General features: G+C 51.1%; 4 protein-coding genes and 1 long non-coding RNA gene across 20 annotated transcripts; 3 read left to right on the forward strand and 2 right to left on the reverse strand.

Moving 5' to 3' along the window:
• Positions 1 to 68: 68 nt before the first annotated feature.
• Fbxl8 (F-box and leucine-rich repeat protein 8) lies at positions 69 to 4,630 on the forward strand. Of its 2 annotated transcripts, none has more exons than NM_001396452.1 (3): positions 69 to 149; positions 2,316 to 2,511; positions 3,320 to 4,630. In NM_001396452.1, exons 2-3 carry the CDS (start codon positions 2,360 to 2,362, stop codon positions 4,290 to 4,292), a joined length of 1,125 nt encoding a protein of 374 aa, NP_001383381.1. In that variant the 5' UTR covers positions 69 to 149; positions 2,316 to 2,359; the 3' UTR covers positions 4,293 to 4,630. The 2 variants fall into 2 exon arrangements, with proteins under 2 accessions (NP_001383381.1, XP_087451127.1); XM_087595001.1 differs by having other exon boundaries at positions 3,277 to 4,627.
• Positions 4,596 to 6,447, reverse strand: LOC147999434 (uncharacterized). Its single transcript, XR_015644114.1, has 2 exons — positions 6,318 to 6,447; positions 4,596 to 6,228 (listed from the first exon to the last, which is right to left on the reverse strand). It is a non-coding gene; the product is annotated as an uncharacterized LOC147999434 (long non-coding RNA).
• On the forward strand, positions 5,119 to 10,843 carry Hsf4 (heat shock transcription factor 4). Of its 7 annotated transcripts, none has more exons than XR_015643321.1 (13): positions 5,120 to 5,308; positions 5,862 to 5,970; positions 6,091 to 6,218; positions 6,314 to 6,438; positions 6,681 to 6,756; positions 6,892 to 6,956; positions 7,395 to 7,497; positions 7,751 to 7,875; positions 8,101 to 8,224; positions 9,714 to 9,810; positions 9,907 to 9,972; positions 10,087 to 10,165; positions 10,513 to 10,843. XR_015643321.1 is itself a non-coding variant. In XM_087594146.1 (13 exons), exons 1-13 carry the CDS (start codon positions 5,186 to 5,188, stop codon positions 10,665 to 10,667), a joined length of 1,380 nt encoding a protein of 459 aa, XP_087450272.1. In that variant the 5' UTR covers positions 5,120 to 5,185; the 3' UTR covers positions 10,668 to 10,843. The 7 variants fall into 7 exon arrangements, 5 of the variants coding, with proteins under 5 accessions (NP_001099647.1, XP_087450272.1, XP_087450270.1 ...); XR_015643320.1 differs by having other exon boundaries at positions 10,087 to 10,156; XM_087594146.1 differs by having other exon boundaries at positions 7,737 to 7,875; positions 10,087 to 10,156.
• A 623-nt stretch (positions 10,844 to 11,466) lies between these two features.
• Positions 11,467 to 15,614, forward strand: Nol3 (nucleolar protein 3). Of its 5 annotated transcripts, XM_087595312.1 has the most exons (5): positions 11,467 to 11,623; positions 13,740 to 13,850; positions 14,012 to 14,311; positions 14,447 to 14,800; positions 14,903 to 15,614. In XM_087595312.1, the coding sequence occupies exons 3-5, from the start codon at positions 14,017 to 14,019 to the stop codon at positions 14,908 to 14,910; spliced, it is 657 nt and encodes a 218-aa protein (XP_087451438.1). In that variant the 5' UTR covers positions 11,467 to 11,623; positions 13,740 to 13,850; positions 14,012 to 14,016; the 3' UTR covers positions 14,911 to 15,614. The 5 variants fall into 5 exon arrangements, with proteins under 5 accessions (XP_087451438.1, NP_001426123.1, XP_087451437.1 ...); NM_001439194.1 differs by lacking the exon at positions 13,740 to 13,850; XM_087595311.1 differs by having other exon boundaries at positions 14,447 to 14,913.
• Matcap1 (microtubule associated tyrosine carboxypeptidase 1) lies at positions 15,417 to 24,165 on the reverse strand. Of its 5 annotated transcripts, none has more exons than NM_001434606.1 (8): positions 23,705 to 24,165; positions 23,085 to 23,467; positions 19,355 to 19,971; positions 19,129 to 19,272; positions 18,737 to 18,869; positions 17,668 to 17,973; positions 17,480 to 17,577; positions 15,417 to 16,689 (listed from the first exon to the last, which is right to left on the reverse strand). In NM_001434606.1, exons 3-8 carry the CDS (start codon positions 19,913 to 19,915, stop codon positions 16,525 to 16,527), a joined length of 1,407 nt encoding a protein of 468 aa, NP_001421535.1. In that variant the 5' UTR covers positions 19,916 to 19,971; positions 23,085 to 23,467; positions 23,705 to 24,165; the 3' UTR covers positions 15,417 to 16,524. The 5 variants fall into 5 exon arrangements, with proteins under 5 accessions (NP_001421535.1, XP_087451290.1, XP_087451291.1 ...); XM_087595164.1 differs by having other exon boundaries at positions 23,085 to 23,424; positions 23,705 to 23,819; XM_087595165.1 differs by having other exon boundaries at positions 23,109 to 23,467; positions 23,705 to 23,819.
• Between the last annotated feature and the right edge of the window lie 3 nt (positions 24,166 to 24,168).

Consider the following 24,168-nt stretch of genomic DNA (forward strand, 5'->3'; position numbering starts at 1 on the left):
CCGAGACGCAGGGGCGGTGCCCCAGCCTGAACGGGCGAGTCCTCCCGCGCGTCCCGCCTCCTCCGCCCAGGGCCTCTCCTTCCTGTCCCAACTGTCCTCCTTGGCCAGTCCCCTGTCTCCGGGCAAAGCCCACCTAGTCCGCTTAGCAGGTAAGATAACGACACCCAAGGTTAGATGGCAGGATGAACTGCCCACTGGACATGACGTTAGCGGCTTGGGGTTTTTGAAGCTGAAAAGGCTCCAGAGTGAGAGCCGCCAAATTTAAGTCAGTTCCTGGGGTTTAGTCAGAGGGCATCTCCTGGAGATGATAATTTTTCTGGCGCTCCCTAAGAATCTGGTTTGATGATCTAATCTCTGCTAGTCTTTAGCACTGAAAATGGGGCGCTGTGGTTCCAGGACAAGCCTAGCTTGGAGTATCCAAAACTCTAGAGTATACTTGAGGTAAATTCCACGAGAGACCATACGCCTAAAAGCCATAGGGAAATTAAATGGTAAATGGCGTGAAACTTTACAAAAAAACCTTACAGCACCTTGAAGCAAAATTGGCAGCTTCAGAGAAAATGCACAGATTCCAACAACCCCACCCTCCTCCTAAAAGCCAAGCTCTGGAATGTGTCTGCAGATTCGAGTTCCACCCGAATCTTTATTAGCTAGCAGGAACCAGGGCAGCGCAAGTGTCAGGGTCCTAACGTGAACAACAGCCCCTCAACATGCCAGAGCCATGAGAGAGAGCTACAAGCTTTTGACCACATGTCTTCCATGGAAAGTGTTCAGGAAGTCAGTCGGTTTCTAGGGGGTGGAGACAGTGTAAAGGAGCCTCCCCTTCTGGGTCGCGTATGTGCCCCATCACTTCCTGATTGGCTTGTGATTTCAGACAAAAGAAACAAGCAAACAAAAATATTCTCAAAGATTCGTGCCTGATTAACCCAGCAGTCAGTTTCTAGTGGGCAGGATTCCTCAACTTGAAACCTGTTTCTCATTTGTTCAACAAGTGAGAAAGTAGTTTGAAGAACCAGTGAGGGCCAGGCTTAGTGGCCCACAGTTTTGGTCATAGCATTCCGGGGCAGAGGCAGATAGATCTCTGCGAGTTCAAGGCTAGCCTGGTCTACATCGCGAGTTCCAGGCCAGTCAAAACTACATAGTGAGACCCTGTTTTTATTTTTTGTTTATTTTTGTTTTAGATTTATTTATTTCATGTATATGAGTACACTGTAGTTGTCTTCAGACACACCAGAAGAGGGCATCAGATGGTTGTGCGCCACCATGTGGTTGCTGGGAATTGAACTCAGGACCATCTGGAAGAGCAGTCAGTGCTCTTAACCGCTGAGCCATCTCTCCAACCTTGTCTTTAAAGAAAGAAAGAAAAACCACTGAGGCAGGAGTATCAAGAGTTCAATACCAACCAGAGCTACACAGCAGAGATGAAGAAAGAGAAAAAGAAGAGAGGGGAGATGGGAAACTGTGGGGTGGGAGGCACAACCACTATACCTTTAACCCTTTGGGGAGAATTGATGTTCTGAACAGAGACTTCTGCATTTTCTTTTTTTAATTAACTAACTTATTTAATGTGTATGGGTTTACATGTATGTGTCTATGTAACATGAACATGCAGTGCCACAGAGTCTAGAAGTTGTTAGATCTCATAGACCTATAGCTATAGACAGTTTTACTGGCTATGGAGGGGCTTCTTTGAGAGCAACAATTGCTCTTAATCGATGAGCTTTCTCTCTGATACCTTGTATTCAAAACATAATTTTTAGATTTACATATTTTTGTGTGTATGAGTGTTTGCCTGCATGTGTTTGCCTGTATGTGTTCTTATGTGAGGCTAGAAGAGGGCATCAGATCTTCTGGAATTGGAGTTAAGGGCAGTTGTAAGCCACATGTGGGGTGCTAGGAACTGAACCTGGGTCCTCTGCAAATATAGACAAGTTTTTTGTTTGTTTAGTTTTTAGCTGCTGAGCCATCCCGCTGGTCCCATACTTTTGTTGTGTGTGTTCTAAATCTTTTATTTATTTGCTTGTTTGCTCACATGTGTATGTGTATGGAAGTGCTCCAGCTAGGGTGGGCATGCATGCCTAGAGGTCAGAGGGCAACTTTCAGAAGTCAGTTCCTTCTTTCATCCTCTAGGACCCAGGGACAGAACTCAGGTCATCTGTGTTGGGGGCAAGTACCTTTATCTGCTGAGCCATCTCACAGCATGCGATCTCTGCCATATATATATATATAGCAGTGCCTCCTAGGTGTGCACAAGCATTGGCATTTCAGAAATCTATCCACCTCTCTAAGCTCAGGGACTCCCTCTTGCACTCTAGTCACAGCCGCTGGGAGTAGCAGGCCCCTTCCCTCCAGCCACACCATGGTGGAGCTGATTGAAAAGCTACCAGAGGAAGTTTTGGGGCTCATCTTCCGTGACCTGCCTCTCAGGGACCGTGCTGTAGCAGCCAGAGTCTGCAGGGCCTGGGCTGCCGCTGCCACTAACAGTGCTGTGTGGTATGATACAAGCATCAGGTGAGTTTCTTCCGGTTGCCTGCTCATCTTCACACCTGAAGACACACTCATTGGCTGCCTGCTCTATACCAGTTGGTATTATCTTTTTATTTTTATTTTTCAGTACGGAGGATTGAACCTAGGGTCTCATGTTTGCTAGGCAAGGAATCTACCACTGAGCTCTGTCCCAAGCTCCCAACTAGTATCCTAAGTCCCTTCCATAAATTAACTCATTTAATCCTCACAAGATGCTCTTGTAGGGGGTGAGTAGTAGTGTTTCCTTTGTACAGACAGGAAACTGAGGCTTAGAGATTTAATCACTTGAGTCTGGAGGCCCTACTCCATCTCCACAGACTACTGAGCTTGCCTAGTTCCTTAAGTACACACACACACACACACACACCGGGCTGGGAGGGGGCACTGGGAGGAGGGCTCAACCTCAAGCCCTCTGAAGACTTCTAAAGAAATAGAATGGAAATTTCTGTCATAGGAAAGAGGGGGTCGATGGAACCCAAAATGAGAGGCACATAGAAATGGCTCCTCAGTTAAGAGCACTAGCTGCTCTTTTAGAAGGCCTGAGTTTGATTCCTAGCTCCCACACAGCAGCTCGTAACCAGTTATAATCTCAGCTCTAGAGAATTCAACACCCTCTCTGGCCTCCTCAGACACCAGGCACACGTGTGGTGCACAGATATACATGCAGGTAAACCAACTATACGCAGGCATACACAAAAATCAAGACATTAATTTTAAAAAAAAAGTTTCTTTTCCATTCATTTCCATTAGTGGTGCCACTGCTAATTCCTTTCTGTGTCGCTTCCTACATAAGTTGTGACTGTGAGCTGGAAAACTTGTTGCCACCGGGTTTGTCCGCCTGCCTAGACCACATTCACAACCTGAGCCTGGAATATGAACCATCAAAGAAGCCCAGCCGCAGAACGGCCACCGAGCTGCTGACTGCCCTGGCCAGCCGAGCCCCGAGGCTTCGAGGCCTGCGCTTGGAATGTCGGGGAGAGAAGCCGCTTTTTGATGCGGGCCGCGACATCCTGGGCGCCCTGCACACAGTCTGCGGAGCCGCTCACCAACTGCGCCACCTCGACCTGCGCCACTTGCCCTACACAGTGGACGACACTTTGGTGCTTAAGGTTGCTGGTGGTTGTCCCGAGCTCCGCAGTCTTTTCCTGGACAACCATGCACTAGTGAACAGCGTACAGCCCGCCTCTGTGCTTAGGCTATTGGAGGCTTGCCCTCACCTGCGCGCCCTTGGACTGCACCTTGCTAGTATGTCGCGTGCCGCGTTAGAATTGCTAGCCGCTCCGCATCGCGCCCCTTTTACACTTCTGGCACTGAAGTGCGCGTGCCCCGAAGATGCTCGTGCTTCCCCTCTGCCTGATGAAGCCTGGGCGACACTAACTTGCTATCATCCCGGGCTGAAGGTGGAGCTGGAGCTGGAGCCTGTGCTTCCAGATGAGGCCGTGTCTCGCATCCTGCAACCAGCAGTACCAGTGGCTGTGCTGCGTCTCAACCTCTCTGGTGACACAGTAGGACCGGTGCGCTTCGCAGCGCGCCACTACGCCGAAACTTTGCGCGCCCTCGAGGTGCGCGCGTCCGCTTCCACCGAGCTGCACACCGCGCTGGAGGAGCTGGCGGCGCGCTGCGCGGGCTTGAGAGAGATACACTGCTTCTGCGTGGTGAGACCCTCTGTACTGGATGCCTTCCGCGCGCATTGTCCGCGCCTGCGCAGCTATACGCTCAAACTAAAGCGTGAACCGCATCCCTGGCGGCCGACACTGATGCGGTGATTGGGCAATCTCACCCCACCAGGACCGCGCGAACCTGAAGCCGGGGAAAGGCCTAAGCAAGTTGCGCAGACACGCCCCAATTGCTAGCCTCTTCTTTAGGGGCTCCGTTGACTACGGTGCTTCTTGGGAATTGGGGTCTATGAGGGCATCCAGACCAATCCCGGGTACTATAAATTCAGCGAGCCCTCTCAACCTCAGTGGCTCTGTCCATTCTGGGCCCTCCCTCCTCTCTATGCACTCGCATTAGCTCTGAGGCCCAGAACTGGGGGAGGGCAGGCACAAGTAGGAGCCAAGAGTCAAGGGTGAGTGTAAAGTAAATAAATCCTTTAATATTCCTGCGTCCTGTGATCTCTAGTCGGCTGTGAAAGGGAGGGCAGGAAATACACAAAGGCTGGAAGGACAGTCCCACCGGACATTCAAGAAGGAGACCTCAAGGGCCTTTGTACTGTGACTGTGGGGGATCGGGATCCGGGCACCCTATACCCCGAGACTGACCAGTTCCCTAGCCTTCTCGCAGACCGGGCAAGTGCAACTTCACCCACCACTCTATCTGCCCGCCCTTACCTAGGTTCCACTATGTCCACAGATGAACTAGTCCTTTCCAAGCCCACAGATGTTTTCTCCCAAACAACACAGACAGAGAGGAACTTGAGAAGGATGAGACTCGAACGTGGGCTCGCCCACCCACACACCTACGTTTCAGCCAGTCCTTTCTCTCTGCCCGTGGCTGGGCCGCTGTCCGAGCCCCGCCTCTAGGGTTCGCACGCGGCCCCCGCCTGACCCGGCGCCCAGGGGCGGAGTAGGGCGGGGCGGGCGGCAAACGCAGCACTTTCACGGCTTTGACAAGCCCGCAGCGGCCGGGCTGGAACGCTGAGCCCGGCCGAGACTGCGCCATGCAGGAAGCGCCAGCTGCGCTGCCCACGGAGCCAGGCCCCAGCCCGGTACCTGCCTTCCTCGGCAAGCTATGGGCGCTGGTAGGCGACCCAGGCACCGACCACCTCATCCGCTGGAGCCCGGTGAGGGCTGGGGCCCCTCAACTCCCTCAGTGGTCCCCGGGATCCCTCCAATGTCTGTGAACACCCATGTCCACCCAGCCCCCGCCTGGGTCTGGGCTGTGAGTACCTCAGTTCAGCTGTCCAGAGTGGATCACGGTGGAAGGGGTGTGTGAGACAAGGATGAGGAGAATTAAGGGTCCTAGAGCCTACAGGGACCTAGGTAGTTCTCACTTTACTTCATCTACCCAGGGAAAAAACAGGCCAAGAAAAGGGAAGAACTAGCTTCGTCTTTGGCTCAGAGTCAGGTAGAGTCTGGGACGGGTCTGAGATGGACCCTGGGTTGGCGTGTGCTAATTCTTTCTGAGAACTGCATATAGATCTAGTTAGGGATAGGAATTCTTCGTGGTTATGACAGGATAGGCTCTACATGATACAGACCTGGCCAAGTCCTACCTCCCAGCGAGGTACAAATCTGTACCCCACAGTGAGTGAGTATGGCCCAGTCGTGAGTGGCACTCACTCACGGAGTCTGGTCCCCACCCGCTTGCGGATGGTTGTCGTTCGTTCTCGGTAGAGTGGCACCAGCTTCCTCGTAAGTGATCAGAGCCGCTTCGCCAAGGAAGTACTGCCCCAGTATTTCAAGCACAGCAATATGGCGAGCTTTGTTCGTCAACTCAACATGTGTGAGTCCCTTTGACCAGCGGGGAGCGGGTTGGGGTGACTTAGTGCGGAGGATGGAGCGACTCACACTCACACCCCACCCCCGCCCCGCCCCGCCCGCCGTTCCGCGCACCGTTCCTCAGATGGTTTTCGGAAGGTGGTGAGCATCGAGCAAGGTGGCCTGCTAAGACCAGAGCGTGACCACGTTGAGTTTCAGCATCCGAGCTTCGTGCGAGGCTGTGAGCAGCTACTGGAGCGCGTGCGCCGCAAGGTGGGACAAACTGCAAAATATGGGGAAACACCAGTGTTGGTACTTATAGCTCTGTTTTATGTGTCCCCGGCCCGGATGGTGCCTTCTGCCTGCAGGTACCTGCGCTGCGAGGTGATGACACTCGATGGCGTCCTGAAGACCTGGGCCGACTGCTGGGAGAGGTGCAAGCTTTGAGGGGAGTGCAGGAGAGCACGGAGGCACGGCTGCAGGAACTCAGGCAGTGCGGGACAGGGAAGGAAGGGTGGAGTTATGGATGAGAGGATACTGGCCTCCTAGGGGTTCTGGGCAGTTCCTTCCGCTCTTTGGTTGGAGTCTCCATGCAGACAATGGGTCCAACTCTGGAACTCTAACCTTATAAGATGCGTGTCCCCTTGGCTGGTCAGAGTCTGGACGTCTCCATTCTGTGGGGCATGGTCCCTGGACAAACTCAGACGCCTCAGCATCCTCCTACCCTTTCCCCAGGCAGAACGAGATCTTGTGGCGAGAGGTGGTGACGCTGCGGCAGAGCCACAGTCAGCAGCACCGGGTCATCGGCAAGGTGCTCCTCTGCCCCAACCTCTTATCCTTCCCCACTCCTTGCTACTGCACATCTTTACCCCTTTCCCTTTGACCAGGAATTGCCTTTCTAGGGTGAAAGGCCTGGCTAAAGTATAAATTAACCCTTTCTTTTCAGCTAATCCAGTGCCTGTTTGGGCCACTTCAGACAGGGCCCAGCAGTACAGGAGCCAAGAGAAAGCTGTAAGTAGAAAAGTCTGTAGTGTTGACACCCGAATTCCCACCGCCAGAACTCCCTTCCCTGTCAGGGACCCACATCCACAGGCCCTCCAGGAATCTTCATTCTTCTCTCTACCCAGGACTCCCTGCTCCCTTCCTATCCTGGAACCCCACATCTTCTCCCCTCTTCCATCCCCAGACCTTACTCTCAAATTCCTAGGCCTCAAGTAGGCATCCCTGACTTGGGGCTCAAATTAAGCTCTCTCTCTTCCATCACAACCCCCAAAGGGCCCCCATCTCTCAGGGAGCCCCTTCCACTCCGGCATGTGACTGATGCCCTGGCAACAGGCCTCAGCTCTGCTGACTTGGCTGCTGGGGCCTGAGGGAGGGAGAGACAGTGAGAGGGAGAGAGGGAGGTGCAGGCTGAGGGGCATGGAGGCCTAACCTGCCCACCCTGCACAGGTCCCTAATGCTAGATGAGGGGAGTGCATGTTCAGCATCTGCCAAATTCAATGCCTGCCCTGTGTCTGGTGCTCTGCTCCAGGACCCCTACTTTATCCAGTCGGTAGGTGTTGTTTCCCCTCTACCTCCTCTTCCTGGGGCGCAGATAGAATTGTGAGGAAGCTGTTTCTTCTCCCTATCCTCCCCCCAACACACACACACAAAAGATGGAAGGCAACATTTGACCATCCGGACCTAGGCTCCCCAGCATAGATTCATTTTCAAACCTTGACCCTTAGACCTGGTCCCAGTGGGGGCTTGGTTGTGCTCTTCCTATAGTTAGAGGTCAAGGGCTGGGCCTAGCCTTCTACTTGCAGCCCCTCCCAGAGACCACCGTGGGCCTCAGCCCTCACAGGGCCAGAGGGCCTATCATCTCTGACATCCCAGAAGACTGCCCATCTCCTGAAGGACACAGGCTTTCTCCCTCCAGTGCTGGCAGGAGGTATGGAGAACAGGGGTCTGCCTTCTGGGAACCCTATGGGAAAGGGCCTGCAGCCCACAAGCCTGTGGAGGTGGGGGAGAGGTCAGTGTCGGGGTCTGGTTGAAGCTTTTCTCTGGTGCAGGGTGAAGGGCCTGGCACTGCTCAAAGAAGAGCCGGCCAGTCCAGGGGGGGATGGCGAGGCCGGGCTGGCCCTGGCCCCAAACGAGTGTGACTTCTGCGTGACAGCACCCCCACCGCTGCCCGTGGCTGTGGTGCAGGCCATCCTGGAAGGGAAAGGGAGCTTCAGCCCTGAGGGGCCCAGGAGCATACAACAGCCTGAACCAAGGGGCCCCAGGGAGGTACCTGACAGGTGAGCAGAGCCAATGTTGATGGTTTATAGATAGACAGAAAGTATCATCATCATCATCATCACTTAGAAAATGGAAATTCCCAGTCAAGTCACTAAGCACCCTGTGATAGGACACTGGAATTTACATCTGAGATTAGTTCACTGGGATGAATAAATATCCATAGATAGATAGATAGATGATAGATAGATAGATAGATAGATAGATAGATAGATAGATGGAGCGAGCTATAGATATATAAATATATACACTTAAGAACCAGTTGTAGCTTGTCTTAGTAGCACAGAGGTGTCAATCCAACTACTTGGGAGACTAAGGCAGGGGTATCGAAAGTTCAAGGCTTGCCTGGGCTACAGTGTGAGCTCAAGACTAGTGCTACTGGTAACTTAGTGAGATTCCATCTAACTGTAAAAGGAAAATCTGGGAGGAAGGTTCATCAAGTACAACACTTGTCACAAAAGCCTCTTAACCTGAGTTCAACCATAAAACCCACGTAAAGTGGAAGTAATCAATTTCATGAAACCATCTGACCTCTCCACACGCCCCAACCCCCAGACACATAACACACACACAATAATAATAATAATAATTATTATAAATATAAATATAAATAAACAAGCTGGAGGTGTGGGATCATGCCTTCGATCTCAGCACTAGGGAGGCAGAGGCAGGTGAACCTCAGAGTTTGGGGCCAGCCTGGTCTACAGAATGGATTCCAGGACAGCCAGGCTACCCAGAGAAACCCTTTCTTTCTCAAAAAGCCAAAAATTAAACTAAGATTAAGATAATAATTTAATTATTAATTAAATAAAAATAAAGGGAAAGGGTGGCTGGGTTGGGGACATAACAGTGATAGCATATGTGTCTAACATGCTCAAGATCTAAATTCAAACTCCAAGACTGGGACACAAAATACATAAACAGCAAAAAACAACCCCCCCAGAAAATCTCTACTAGTATTCACACTTATATAGGAAGGGGACAGCTCCCAAGACCTCAGGTCTCAACTAAGAAACAAAGGCAAACTCAAGGTAACTGCTTAGAATCTGGGCCTGGTGACATTGCTCTGCTATAATGCCAGCTCTAGGGAGGAGGTAGTGGCCTCAGAGTCCAGAGTTCAAGATCACACTTGGCTAGCTAGTGGGGGGGACTGGCCTAAGCTACAGAGGACCCCGTGTCAAACAACAGCAAAGATTCCCCTTTAGCACCCAGGAAGTTAAGACAAGAACATGGCTGTGAGTTTGAGGCCAGCCAGGACTGCACAACAAGACGTTGTCTCACTCCTTCCTTGGAGAAATTTTTGAAAAGGAAAATAAAACCTCCCTTATTAGGGAGAGGATTGAAGGAAAGCACCTTAGCTTTTCTCATGCCTCCTAGCAAGTTGTAGTTGTTGGAGCAATTTAAACCAGATGACGCACTATTAGTCCTAATAGTCCGTAGGAACTAATAGTAGGTTGGTAGTATAGACCAATAGCAGTTCTTTATGCACAGGGGAACTCTGGGCCTGGATCGCGGTAACCGGAGCCCAGAGAGTCTGCTGCCCCCCGTGCTGCTTCGGCCTCCCCCTGAAACTGTGGAGCCCATGGATGTGAGTATCTCTTTGCCTGGGGTAGGATATAAAAACCCATGAAGTTGAGCCCTCTGTGCAGCCTTTGAAGGCACCACTCACCTGAGCTCTTCCCAGGCGCTGGGTCCTAGCCTGCATGGACGAGAATGGACCTTGATGGATCTGGACATGGAGTTGTCTCTGGTAAAAAGGGAGTGGGAAAGGCCACACACTTGGGTTCATGGCTGAAGGGTTGCCCCAGGGACTCCTCAGCTTTGAGCTCCCTTCTCAGCTGCTTCCTGGGGTTCTCCCATGCAGATGCAGCCTTTGGCTCCAGAGAGGGCTGAAGCTGAGCTGACAGTCAAGGACTTGACTTCTTCAGGTGTAGGTAATGATGGTGAGACTCCTGGGTAGAAGCCACAGTAGTTTGGTGGACTTGGCAGCTTGGGTAGGGGTTGGGGCTAAATTCAGGCTTCCCTGAAGAGCCTTTTAGAGTTGCCCATACCATTTGTCATTGTGTGAGAAGGCTAAGGTCAAGAATGATGTTTTAAGCCAGATATGGTGTATGCTTGTAATCCCAACGCTTGGGAGTCTGAGATAGAAAGATCATGAATTCAAGGCAGCCAAGCCCCTGCCTTGAAAACCGATGTGTGTATGGGTAATGCTACACCTTAACTGAAGGGGGCTCTCCTCCCGAAGAAAGGGAGAGGGTACCTTAGCCTAAGCACATCTTACTCCTCCTAGGGAAAGACCACACGCTGGGAACCCCACTCATGCTAGATGTTCAGGCGGATTTGGAGGGTGCAGCACTATCGGTGCCTGGGGCTTTAACCCTGTACAATGCCACCGAGAGCAATGCTTCCTACTTGGATCCTGGAGCCAGTCCCTCCTCTCCCTGAGATCTGCACCCCTCTGAAAAAGCCTGGCTAAGGAGCCAGCACGCAACAGCACACCCCTTTAGGCTTCCTGGCGCCCCCGCCCCCGCCCTGGGAGGTGAGCGAAGCCCTCCTATATGTGACAGCCTCTCTCCACTACCCCAGTGAACCCTGCAACATAAACTGCATTCCCTACTCTGTTTCTGTCTCTCTCTCTCTCTTTTTTTTTTTTTCCTACCAACCAAAGATCACTAGAGTCGCGGGTGGGTGACGATTTTGCGTTTATACAAGTGTTCAGATGTTCGGACTTAGAAACGTCTATACGCGCTCGGATTTTCATGGAAGACCCCTCTCCCTGGTACTTGGAGAGCCAGTGCTAACTCTCCCACTTGCACTGAGATGTCGGCCTGGCGCTGGCCAATGTAACCTCCAAGAAGCAGGCATTTCTGTGCCACATCCAGCTCCTCAATACACGTGTCTCTGATTCTGGGCAAGTCGGCTCCTTTCTCTAAACTTTATCTGTGACAGGCGGAGGGAAGAGTCCTGGAAGGGTAAATTAAAAGCACCTAGCAATTAGAAAGTTGAGAGAGGGCTGGACAAGTGAGACAAGTGTACCAACCCCCTGACTCAAATCCGGGTACTTTGGGACGGGAAAGACTAGCGGACTATGTGTCCGCCCCTGCCAGTACGTGGCCTCCACCACTAGCGTCCAAATTCGCAGAGCCAGTGAAGCATGCCCTTCCCCCCACCCCATTCCCAGCAGCCCTGGCTGCCCCGCCCCTGTTACAGCTGTTGTTCGGCATACCCACCCCACTCGCTCGGCCCTTTCTGCACTGTCATCTGCCCCGGTGAGGCTCAACTCCGGAGTGGGGCCATCTGAAACGCTCCGGACCACAAGCCCGGCTCCACCCAGCAGGGAGGGAAAGGAAACAGATTGGGCAGAATCCTGGGCCTCTCACCACCAGCACCGGAGCTCGAAGGTCTGTGGGCCTCGCCCTTTGGGAGGACTGAAGCTCTAGGACTGAGTGGAGGGCTAGTGAGGGTATCCTTGCGACCGCGCATGCGCGGCCGGCTCCTGCTCCTCGTTTCCCCCACAATAAATCCCATTCAGCCAGCAAGCTAGGGATCCCAGACCCCATCAGGACTCCTGCTTCTCCACTCGGGGCTCGGGGTAACATTTAGGCTTGTCCACTGATGCACTGAATAGGGCATAACCAGCATTCACCTTAGAGGGGTGATAACCTCAAAGGGAAACACAGCTAACATAAAAATAACTTAGGGTACAGAGAGGGGAAAGAGGAGGCCAATCCTGCCTCGAAGTCGGGCCAGAATAGGTGCTGACATCATCCCCTTCTCTGTAACCAGTGATGGGAGACAGTCTTTGGAAGCTTCATTGAGGACAGCAGAGGTCCTGAACACACAGTGTAGTGTGGATCCCAGTAAATAATAGTAATGAGGACCAAAGCACACAAAAGGAGCGACCAACCTTTGAACACCCCAGGAATTGGGATAGACATGGGAGCATTTGAGTCTTGAGGGCTGGGTCCAGAGAGTAGAGGGGAGAGACAAGGATCCCAGACCCAGGGAACAGCATTGGCAAAGGCTACAGTGTTAGGATCACAGTTCTCGCACGACTGAATAGTTGGATGGAAACAGCAAAGAACCTGGCTATCCAGAGTGGTGGGAGGGGATTAAAATAGCCAGACTAGGTAGCTTAGATTCTTTGATGAGTGAGTATCTGAGACACAGAGAGAGGGTGGCTGTCTAGGCCTGGCATTCAGCTAGACAAGGAACATTATAGTTTAGGCTAGGGCAAGTCAGATTCCAGTTCTACTGGGTTTCTCTGAGCCTGTCTCTTCACCCATAAAACTGGAACAACAAATTCTACCCTAGAGTTGTCAAAGTGAGGGGAGTTGGAGTGATGGAGTGAGGGGAGGGGTGGAGTGTGTGAGAAGTACTCAGATATTCATTGTCCCAGGAGGCAAGCTGCTGCTGGTGGGTTTAAGGAGCAGAACCCAATGGAAATTTATTACAAAGCGTCTGTCACATATGGGACATGAAGGGAGGTGGGGGCTGGGGGATGCAGAGTACCTGGTCTGCGCTTAGTGGCCTTAGGGAAGAATTGACATTTAGATATGAGGGGTGGAGACCCAAGGTGTGAAGTCCCCAGGAACAGTACAGTGTGAGTACTGAGATGTGGGGTGCATGAAGTATGTGTGTGTGGTTGGAGGGAGGTTATCACCCAATGGGATGGGAAGAAGGTAGGTAGAGCAGAGACGTTTTGGGTAGAGGAGACTGAGAAAGATGCTGTCTGAACAAAGATAAGGCAAAAGGAACGGCCAGGTTTCTTTTCTCCTTAATGTCAGGGCCCTTATTGGCCGGATTAGGACACCCAATCCAGTTGGCAGTAATCATAATAGGTAGGCAGTAGCTGGTAAAAGATAAGCAGGGGGTTGGGGATTTAGCTCAGTGGTAGAGGGCTTGCCTAGCAAACGCAAGGCCCTGGGTTCGGTCCCCAGCTCTGAAAAATAGAAAAAAGAAAAAAGATAAGCAGGGCAATTAATTTATACTTGGTTCCTACGGTTTGGTACAGGCAGCCCCTCAAAATGGATAATACATGGAGAGGAAGCTAAAAGCTTGGTAAGCAGTCCTTAGTGGCTTTTAAGAGCTGGACATTTCAAGGTCAAAAAGAGACCACTATAGGTCAAATAAGAGATGACTGTAAGTGGCTGCCGGGCCATCAGGGAAACAAGTGGGTCGTGGATGCCAGGAGGTCTGTCAAAAATGAAAATTCAGGAGTTCTGCTTAACCTGGAAGAATCCCGAGAGTATGTTGACAGTGGAGAGTGAAGGGACAAGGTTCTGGAATGCTGGGCAGGTGTTAGGTGAATGGAGCATGGGGTGCCTTGGCACTCCCGGTGCAGACCCGATTGTGTGAGCGATCAGGCAGCCTGCCCTGATTCAAGGTTTGCTTCCGGGTTCAGAAGGGAGGTATGAATCAATCCTAGGGTTTTCTGCCTATTTGGTTAAGGAATTGAGTTTTAAAAAAATAATTCAGTTGGATAAACTGGATCTCCACTGGTGGCCAACTGTGCAGGTGTCTGGGGCTTAGGAGGGAGGTCCTAGCTGGGGAGAACACTCAACTGACAGCTGGACTCTGCAAGAAGAACCTGAAGAATCAGGACAGAAGCAGCGAAGAGGCTGGAGGGTGAGTTCTGTGCCCCTGGTCTCTAAGTCTTGTGCTGAGGAACCATACAGACTCTGATGTGGAGATGAACTTAGATAACTCCTCAGAGAGGCCAGTGTAGGGGAACGCAAATTATTCCCCCACCCTACCCCCATCCACAGCTTCTCTCCTTCTTGATATAGCCCAAATGGGTAACATGCAGGAGCGCCCATCGGAGACCATTGACCGGGAACGGAAACGGCTGGTAGAAACATTGCAGGCTGACTCTGGGTTGCTGCTGGACGCGCTGGTGGCCCGGGGCGTCCTCACTGGGCCTGAGTATGAAGCCTTGGATGCGCTGCCTGATGCAGAGCGCAGGGTGCGCCGCCTACTGCTGTTGGTGCAGAGCAAGGGCGAGGCAGCCTGCCAGGAACTACTGCGCTGTGCCCAGCAAACTGTGAGCATGCCAGACCCGGCCTGGGATTGGCAGCACGTTGGGCCTGGTGAGCACCAGGAGGGTGGAGCCTTGATGAATTGAGGGGCGTGGATTAGGGGCGGGGCGAAGCAAAGGGTAAGGGAGAGCAGAGAATGTAGAGGTAACTAACCACAGAGGGGAGAACCACTTCCTTCCTTCCCAGGCTACCGGGACCGCAGCTATGACCCTCCATGCCCAGGCCACTGGACGCCAGAGGCACCCAGTTCAGGGACCACATGTCCTGGGCTGCCCAGAGCTTCAGAGGAAGAGGAGATCGGAGGTCCTGAGGACTCTGAGGCAGTACAGCCTCGAACACCAGAGGAGCCAGAACTAGAAGCTGAAGCTACTAAAGGGGATGAGCCAGACCTGGAACAAGAAATGGAACCAGAACCAGAGCCAGAGGTAGAACCGGAGCCAGAGCCGGAGCCGGAGCCGGAGCCGGAGCCGGAGCCGGAGCCGGAGCCGGAGCCGGAGCCAGAGGCAGAGCCTGACTTCCAAGAAGGGGATGAGTCTGAAGGTTGTGAGAACACCTAAACCCTAGCTTGCAGGCTTGTTAGAAATTGTGGACTGGGAAGTAGGGGTTGATCCCCACTCCACTGACCATCATTTTCATCTCTAGATTCTTGAAGGCCAGAATATCCTTACCTGTCCAAATCTGATTCAAGCTGGATAAGATCTGGAAACCTGCCAGAACTGGACCAAGTCAATGCAGCAAGACTCCATTTACTGCCAAATGAGTAAACTCGGGAGGGTTAGCCTGGACCTGATTCTTCACAACTCAGGCTCTTTACTCAAGAATGGTCTGAATCCCACTGACCTGAGCAGGCTTGTGTGAAAAATACCATCCCCCCCACCAACAGTATTCCACTCCCAAAGTAGCCCAAGCTGTATTTCTAGAGATCTTAGATTCAGGCCCCTAAATCAGACCCTCTTCCACTCCCTTTTTCCCCCCTCAGGGGCCATTTGGGAGCCCAAGTGGGCAACACTTCTACACCATGGAAACGACTAGACTTAAGAGTATCAAGCAAGTGAAGGTGGCTGGCTGTCCATCCACACACAGAGAGAAGTCTTGGAGCTCACAGTCTTGAAGGGGGGACCTGAGAGAAAACTGGAGTAGACAGAAGCCACACGCATCATTGTAACTGCTCTTTAATTGTCTGGCCTTCCTCTGAACTGGGAGCTCCGTGTGGGGTGTGGGGTCTAACCAGTCACAGACATACACAAGGAGCTCTGTACATTATCTACTAAGCAAATGAATAAAAACTTCCCAGCTGTGTTTCCAAGCTTTCACAGATGGAAAAATTAAATAAAAAGCCAGGGTTAAGTAAAAAGCATACTGTCCCAATCTCTCAGGGCTGAATCTGAAGTGAAAATGAAAGCCTTACCAGGGTCTGTACTTCTGGCCTGAATGGAAGATAACAAACCCTCGGGGCCTGCCCTGCAGGTTTGATTGTGGTCGCTCCTCGCCTGTACTGACCACTGCCAGAGACCAGCTATGAGGCTGTGGTCAAAGACAGGCACAACCAAGTCTAGTGTGGGGACTGTGGGTGGGGCCAGGTGCTGGACTCATAAGACCTGAAGTTCAGTGGGTCTGTGTGTGTGGTCAGAAAGGGGTCTAGGAACAAATGGTACTTTCCAAAGTGTCTTGCCCCTGCACAAGGAGCTGCTGCTTCCCAGCCCCACCTGGAGGCATGGAATAACACATGGAGGCAATTGTGGAACAATGTATGACCGGTGAGACAGACAAAATGCTGAACGGCAAAGCCCAGCCCAGCTGGGTCCTTCAGTGACAGACAGAACCCTATGCTCAGGCAAGTCACCTCAGAGAGGATCCCCACCCCCACCGGCCCCAGTGAGAGGTAGACAGTAAGAATGTTGAAGGAGCACCAATAGACCAGGTTTGGTTGGGGGAATGAAAGAGTGGTACCAGACACCCAGAGCCATCTCATGCAGGAACAATTTTCTATTCCCAAACCAACCCACATTTCTATTCACACTCAGCTCCCATCCTATCCCCCCCCCTCCTCTGTTCAGGAGTTTATGTGACATGCTGCGGCTAGTTCACAGGCCCCAGGAAGGTTAGCAAGGACAAAAACCTTCTGATGTTGCTTCTCATCTTCCCAAGATGCTCCTGTCCTCCCAAATGCCCCCAAGAAACACCTAGGCTATGGAACCATAAAGAACTTCGTATTCTGATCTGAGACCTCTGCAAGAGCTTCTGTCTATAACCCTTAGCCAATATCAGTCAGGCAGCAGGCGGCCCAGCTCCGCTTCATCTAGCCGGTTGGTAGTCATGATGTGTTCCAGCTGCTGCCGGTAACGATCCAAGTCCTTCATGAAGTGGGGCACTCTGGTTTTATCTAGTACCCCATGGGGTCGCAGTTGTTCCACATCTTCATAGGAGACCTACAGGAAGAAAACTAAGCCTCAGGGCTAATCAAAGTGCCTGGCTTTCAAGTGCCTGATGGCCCAGGGCCACTTGCTCCCAAGATGATGCCTTCATTCTTCATTGACTCCTACATTAGATACCTTCAGGCTCTATCCTGGGTCTTCTCTTTCTCTCTCCATCTTTTATCTACCTTGAACAATGCATTCCTCTGCAGCCTGGCTTATCCTCTCACCTCTAAATAGTATTCAGTGGATACCTGGGATTCTCTCAGGTTATCTCCCATATCCAACAAAAGACTGCTGAATGTCGGCTGTCTGTCCCCATTCAGAGAGTCCAACAGATAAAGAGTTCTATTATCTGTAGTGGCCACTGACCGGTTAGGTCAGACCATTATCAATTCTGTCAGAGCGATGGAAGACCTTCTGCTCTGGCCTATCTAGGCCTTTCATTTCCTGCACTTCCCATAGGACATCCAATAGGAACCTCCTAAAGAAAATAAATCCATGTCCACACATTAGGATAGCCCTCCTGATCCCCTTTGCTTTCCCTAACCTGGTACAGGATGAGGGCCTTGATTCCTGGCCATTTCTCCCACCCTCTTCCCCAAAACTTCTTGACTGCTCCCTGTCTTGGAACGCTCACCTCCCTTAACACATATGCACACACCTGCAGGCTAGGTCACACACCGGATCTGGGCTACCAAAACTTTGTTTCCTTTTATCTGCCTTCCCAAGTATTCAGGCCTTCATCGAATATGACTCAGAAGGGCAAAGAAGGATGAGCTAGTTGGGCCTTTCAGCCCTTTACCTTGCCCAGCGAGGTCAGCAGCTGGAAATCGATGGTCTGACGGTGCCGCAGGATGCGCAAAATGCCATCCAGGTACACCTGGTCCTTGCTGAAGCAGCCTGTGAGAGGGATAACCAATCGAGCCTTACCCAAAAGCCACCCTTCACCTTGCCCCGGCTTGAGCATTCTCCCGACTCCACAGTTCCCACCTGGCAGTGAGGTATCCGTCTGTCCTCGCTTGGCACGGACGCAGTACTCCCAGCGTACATCCTCATCTTGCACGTATTGCTCCAGATCCTGGAAGAGCTGGCGGAAGGACATGTGCGCCGCCTGGTGGATGGTATAGTAGAGCAGGGCGGCACGCCACAGGAACGGTTGCTTTCGAAACAGCACACTATGCAGGCTGGCCAGGCCCTCCTCAGTGGGATTGGCTGGCCGAAGGCCGTATTGCTGTCTGCCTTCAGTACTGTGCCATGGTTGTCGCGAATTATTCACACCACGCAGGTAGTGGGTGCCTGCAGGGAGGATGGGGAGGTGGCAGAACTCTTAGATCTTCATGCCCCGCCCCCAAATTCACTTCATACAAGTCATCCCAAGCCCTACCTAACTAAATTCATTCTTAGCCAACTCCAGATAACATGAAGACGTCTTGGTTCAGGGCAATGTCTTTTCTCCCCATTTTCTCATCTCCTGCACCCCAGTTCATACTGCGTGTCCCAGCCCTTATAGAGACCAAGCACGTGCCACCTTGCGCCAACATCCTAATGCCCAAGCCAATCATCTTGGCAGTCATGCAAATGCTCCAATCACGACCATTTCTGGCCTAGAGCAACAAGATTCCTGTCTGGTGAGAACGGACAGGAACTAGTGTCTTGTGTTTGCCTCCCTCACCTGGTCTATCTTCTGAACTTTTATCCCTACAATTTCAAGCGATTCCTAGGATCTATCTAGCCTGCCACCCACCCTGGAACCCCACAGGATTCTTTTTGGCCTCTCAGAACCCCTTCACTGTCAAAAAAAAATCAGAAAAGAACTGGAGATAAACTCGAAAGGAAGAATGCAGGTCAGTCCACGAGTGAGCAGGCATGTTTGCCTGGACTACTTTTACAAACACAAAGGATAGAGTATCTGCTTAGGTATGAACAAGCCTGTCTTCTCACAGAGGGAAGGAAGGGGGAGAAAGAAGGGGAGTACTGAGACCCCCCCCCCACTACCCTACCTCCATCTCTCCAAACCTTTCACTCCTACCCACCCACCCAGTGCCGCCCATAGTCTGACCTATCTCGTGCCGAAGCATGCCCTCCAACCAGTACTGGCGGGCTCCGGTCAAGTTGATGGCCAATGTGGGTCGGCTGTTCTCCACCATCATCACTGCCTGGGACAGCAGATCTTCACTCAGTTGTACAACAACCTGCAGGATGGCAGGGCTCTGAGTCGTGGCTTCCAAGTCCTGATAGCCACTGTGCAGACAGGCACCCGGTGCTACAAGGCAGCCAGGCTGGATGCTGGCTAAGATACCCACCCTTCAAAGCCAGCTTTTACCTCCCTGGGACTGGGACAGGGATATGTCTGGGGAACTAGAGCAGGCCAGATGTGTAGCTGGGCCTATTAGCTAGGTGACCTGATTTGGGGCACACAGAAGATGAGTCTTATAGATAGAGCAAGCTTACCTCCCCAACACAGCCCTCCTTCTGCATGTATCTGCGCACAATGGACCAAATTTGGCACTTGGTCAGCAGCTGACCCCCTGTGGCAGCCTCAAAGTTTTCATAAGTGCCAAACTTCTCCAGGACAGCCTTAATGATGCCAACTGCCTGCACACAGGGCCACAATCACTAGTTAGGTTAGGTCCCTTGGGTAATCAAGGCCAGGGTGAAATGGGCAGGAGGAACTGACCTGATGCATGAACTGCCCAGAGGCCTCCTGGTACTTCTCCAGCACACTCATTGGCATTGGTTCCTGATACTCGAACTGTGGATTGTAGGCATAATGAGACTGGAAGAACTTTTCCCGTTCCTGGTCCATGTTAGTTGGCCGCAGGGCCACCAACATACAGGGGCTCTTGTTGCTACCACTGACTACATCCTTTCGAATCTTAGCAATGTGAGGTAAGGAGGCTGCAGGCCGTAGGGTCCCTCCACCTGGATCACATCCCCGTCCAAGTGGGGCTTTGCCACGCCCCCGCCGGCCAGTACTATTTACACTGTAGGTGCTCTCGCTGCGCTTCATGTGGCTACGCTGTTCCAAGTGCAGCTTTGAGAAGGTCTGCCACATAGTCTGGTGCTGCAGTGCTGAGGGAACTGCCAAAGCCAAGGGCATAGCCAGGGACTGAGGCCAGGGATACAGGGGTGGCCCATTTCGGTTTGAGGGCTTCAGCTTATGGTGCTGAGATGGGGAACTGGCAGGTGGGCTGGGGGGTGCCTGCTCATACACCTGGGTCCCCGAGTCCAGTACCATTCTCTCCTGAGGGTCACATCCAGTTCTGTCGTGACAACTTCCCAGACTGTTGACCTCTAGGGACACAGAACGGCATGCAGAGACCAGCATGAGTGGATGTGGTCAGAGGAGAAAGCCCCTGTCCCATGTTATCCTTGTTGAGTCCAGAGTCTGCTGCCAGGAACCCAAGAAATTCTCCACCCTCCCCAGTGTCTGCTCCTTCACCAGGCTTATGCAAATAGTCTGAGGTGGAACAAAGCAAGAGAATAAATTGTATACATTTTCCTATTTACTGGAATTCTCTCAGACCGTTAGATCTAGAGCTAAAAACCAAGGCCTTAAACATGGTTTAATTTCAATGTTTAGCACTTACCCAGTCTGAGAGTTAGCAGAATACAACCTCAGATCCCTACATGGACCACAGGTGAGAGAGGCCCACAAACTGCTTTGTACAGATGGCACCTCCCTCTTGGCCTAGCTCATTTACATCCTCCTGCCCATTGGTAACCAAACACTTGGAGTGAGTGCACTTGCTCAGGCCAGTCCCTACATGAAGTCCTCTCTCTCTCTCTCTCTCTCTCTCTCTCTCTCTCTCTCTCTCTCTTCCTTTGGTTATCTGTTAAGGAGGCAGAGGAAAACCAGCACATTCAAACTAGCCCCTGGCCTGTCAATTACCTGAGGTAGCTTTCCCAGTGAGCATCCAAGGCCACTGACAGAGAACTCCCCCCTAACTCTGCCAGGGCTCAGTGCAATCCACTCTCTCCCCAGAGACTGACTGAAGACTTCAGCCTCTTTACTCTGTTGCCTGCTGAGGAACTCAATCCCAACCTATATCCTTGATCCTACATCACCCGTCTTTCTAGCACCTGAATTCTTTCCATCAGCAGAAATACATGCTGTTGTCCTTCCACCCTAAAAACAAAACGAGACCTTTCCACGAATCCACGCCTAACTCCCCCCACAAGAAGCTATCTGTTGCAACACAATACCCAGAGTCACATACAGAGTCCCCCTTTTCTTTCCTGTTCACTCCGAAGTTCTGCTTCCCAAACTGCCACTGAGCATGTATGTGTCCCACTGCCCATCAAACTGAGCTGACCAAGGTCACTTAATGGTCATCGTATAGATCTGCAGCACCTGGTGCAGCTGATTCTTTTAGCCTAGGAACGTAATGCACATTTCCCTTTCCAAACACACTAGAACGTACTTGTCCACCCACATCACTCGCTAGCTGTTTCTTCTTGGTCTTCCTTGTATTATCAACCTCTTTTTTTTTAAAGATATATTTATTTATTTTATGTATATGAGTACACTGTAAATTCAGACACACCAGAAGAGGGCATCAGATCCCATTACAGATGGTTGTGAGTCACCATGTGGTTGCTGGGGATTGAACTCAGGACCTCTGGAAGAGCAGTCAGTGCTCTTAACCGCTGAGCCATCTCTCCAGCCCCTATTATCAACCTCTTAACACAGTAATATCCCAAGTCTTATTTATGGCAAATTCTCTTTTCCTTTTATACTTACATCCCCGAGCGGCCTATGAGTCCATCCAATTTTGTGGTTTCTTGTTTTGTTTTGTTGTTGTTATTGTTTCTTTAAAAATATTTGTTTACTTTGTATATATTAGTACATTGTCACTGTCTTCAGACACAATAGAAGAGGCCATTGGATCCCATTACAGATGGTTGTGAGCCACCATGTGGTTTCTGGGAATTGAGCCCAGGAAGAGCAGTCAGTGCTCTTAACTGCTGAGCTATCTCTCCAGTCCTTCTTATTTTGTTTTAATGCAGGGGATCAAACCCAGAGCCTTGTACACATTAAGTGGCCTCTCCAACTGGCCTATATACCCAGCCTTCACTATCATGGTTTTAAATAAATCAGTTTAGACTCCTCCCTTTAAACCAGTATCAACACTTTTCAAACATATCTTAGAGTATCCCTGTGTAGCCCATGTGGTCTTCAACTCAAAATCTTCCTGCTTCAACTTCTCTGGTCTTGGGTCAGGATTAAGCCAACATACCTGATCTTCAAGACGTCTTTACTATTTAACAGATACTTTAAACTGAATATGCCCATTGTATAAAAATGTACCCCCCATAGACTACCATGAATCACTTGTCACTTTCTTAAAAATCTTCATAAATATCATACTATTAGAAAAGATCACACACACACACACACACACACACACAAACACACGCACTCAGGAGAGAGAGAAAGAGACAGATAGACAGACAGACAGACTGACTGACAGAGACATGTTGGGAGTTGATTAAATAGGGGGATGGAGAGGGTCTGGGAGGAGTTTGGGGGAAGACAAAAACATGATCAGAATACATGGAAGTGTTTCAATAAAAAAATGTAAATACAGAAGAAAAGCTGCCCTCTGTCAGATGAGCTATACATGTCTATAATCCCAGCACTCGAGGCTGAAACAAGAGAATTGTGAATTCCAGGCCAACCTGGGCTACATAGCAATACCCATCTTTAAAAGCTTTAAAATGAGAAAAAAATAAGAAAGAATGAAAGTCAGCTCTAGCAAATCTCTACAGAAGAGCAACCTCCTCTCTCTCTGGAACTAAGCTTTGTCTGTTGCAGTTGTTGCCACTGAAGTCTACTGCAGCTAACGCTATGTCTGTACCATAGATCTGGTGGTTTAATCTGTTTTCTCCTTTCCATAATTTGCAGCTGTGCTTCCAAAGCCCAGAACAGTTCCTGATACAGCACTGTAATCAATAAATGAATGAACTAGAATCATGGAGCTGGAGAGATGGCTCAACAATTAAGAACACTTGCTGCTGTCCTCTGAGGACACAAATCCAGTTTCTAGTATCCACGCAGGATAACTCACAACTGCCTATAACTCCAGCCTCAGGAAGTCCAATGCCGTCTTCTGGCCTCCACAGGCACATGCATGTACCCATATCCAGAAATAAAAAATAAAAATAAACCTTTAAAGAAAAAAAAAACTGGAATCCTTCCTTCCCCAAACTTAGATTTCCCCGACGAGACTTGATCATCCTCCTCAGAGTCTTCCTCCACCTTGCCTAGTGATCAGCTGCTTGAAAAACGACTTCTAGTCTCAGATTTCATTCACCCTCAAATTGTATATGCTTCTGAATGTCTACTGACCACTGTCTGGGCCATTTCCCCATTCTTCCATTTCCCCTTCGTTCATTCCACCTACCTCCTCGTAATTACCAGAATTCACCTGTTTCTTTCACGTCTCAGCTTCTTCTGCCAAGAATTCTTTTGCCAATGTGTCCCTGGAGCAACCTCTTAACCATTTTTCAGGGCTCGATTTAGGCCTCACTTTCTCTGGGAAGCCTTCCGGATGTGTAAAGGGTCCCGGGGTCTTGATGGCTTCTTGACAGCCCTAGGCTGTCATGGTTGGAGGCTAGATCCATATTTCCCCACAGTGCCCTGAACTTGAGGGTCTGATTCACCCTCAAGTCCCACGCACTCACTAGTCGCAGAATGAATGAATTCAGGGTGAGGCTGGAGTCCCTGACTGCTGAAGGCGGGGTCTGGTGACAAATGAGAGGGTGTGGCCCACACCAATAAGAACCCCTAGAAAGAGATAACGTGGGAAAACAACCAATAGGAACGGAGAGATCTGGGAGGGTGTGCCCTGAAGACAAATAGAGGGCGTGGGACAGTGTGAAGGGCGTGCCCAATGGAGGGCGGGGCTAGGAGACAATGGACCGGGGGCATTCTCTAGTAAATCAAGAAGGGTCAAGTCTTAGTCATATTTAGTCTCGGTTTTTGGAGTGGGATAGGGGTTCGGTCCGCGTGCCGCGCCCCCACCTGATCACGCCTCTTTTGCTGTCCGCAGTTCCAGCTCTTCAAAGCCGATCGCTGGCCGCCGAGACCATGGGAGCCCGCGCCAAAGACACGCGCACTCGGGGGCGCGCACGCTCACAGGAAGACGCACTGTCTTGGACACGCCTGTCTCCACCGTAGGGCGTGCTTAAACTCACTGTGGGCGGAGCCAGGCGTGCGAAGAGGTCGGAATTCACTGCCTCTATAGGTCCCTGGATCCGGTCTGGTCCTAGACTTCCCTCTCCACGAATTTCCGGGCTTCTAAAGTGACTAGAGAGGGCAGTGAAACCATTTACTGAGTACTCCACGGGAGCCCAGGGTTCGGGGGACGCAGTCCACAAAGAGAGCAGATGTCTGCATAGGCGAGATGCTGCCAGAATATTAGGACTTCAGCCAGGATTAGGTGTACCACCGTGCATGAACCCCCTAATTTCACCCCTGCTTTTGAC

The sequence above is a fragment of the Rattus norvegicus genome, chromosome 19 (genome assembly GCF_021556685.1).
Source record: "Rattus norvegicus strain SHRSP/BbbUtx chromosome 19, alternate assembly SHRSP_T2T, whole genome shotgun sequence".
Lineage (NCBI taxonomy): Eukaryota > Metazoa > Chordata > Mammalia > Rodentia > Muridae > Rattus > Rattus norvegicus.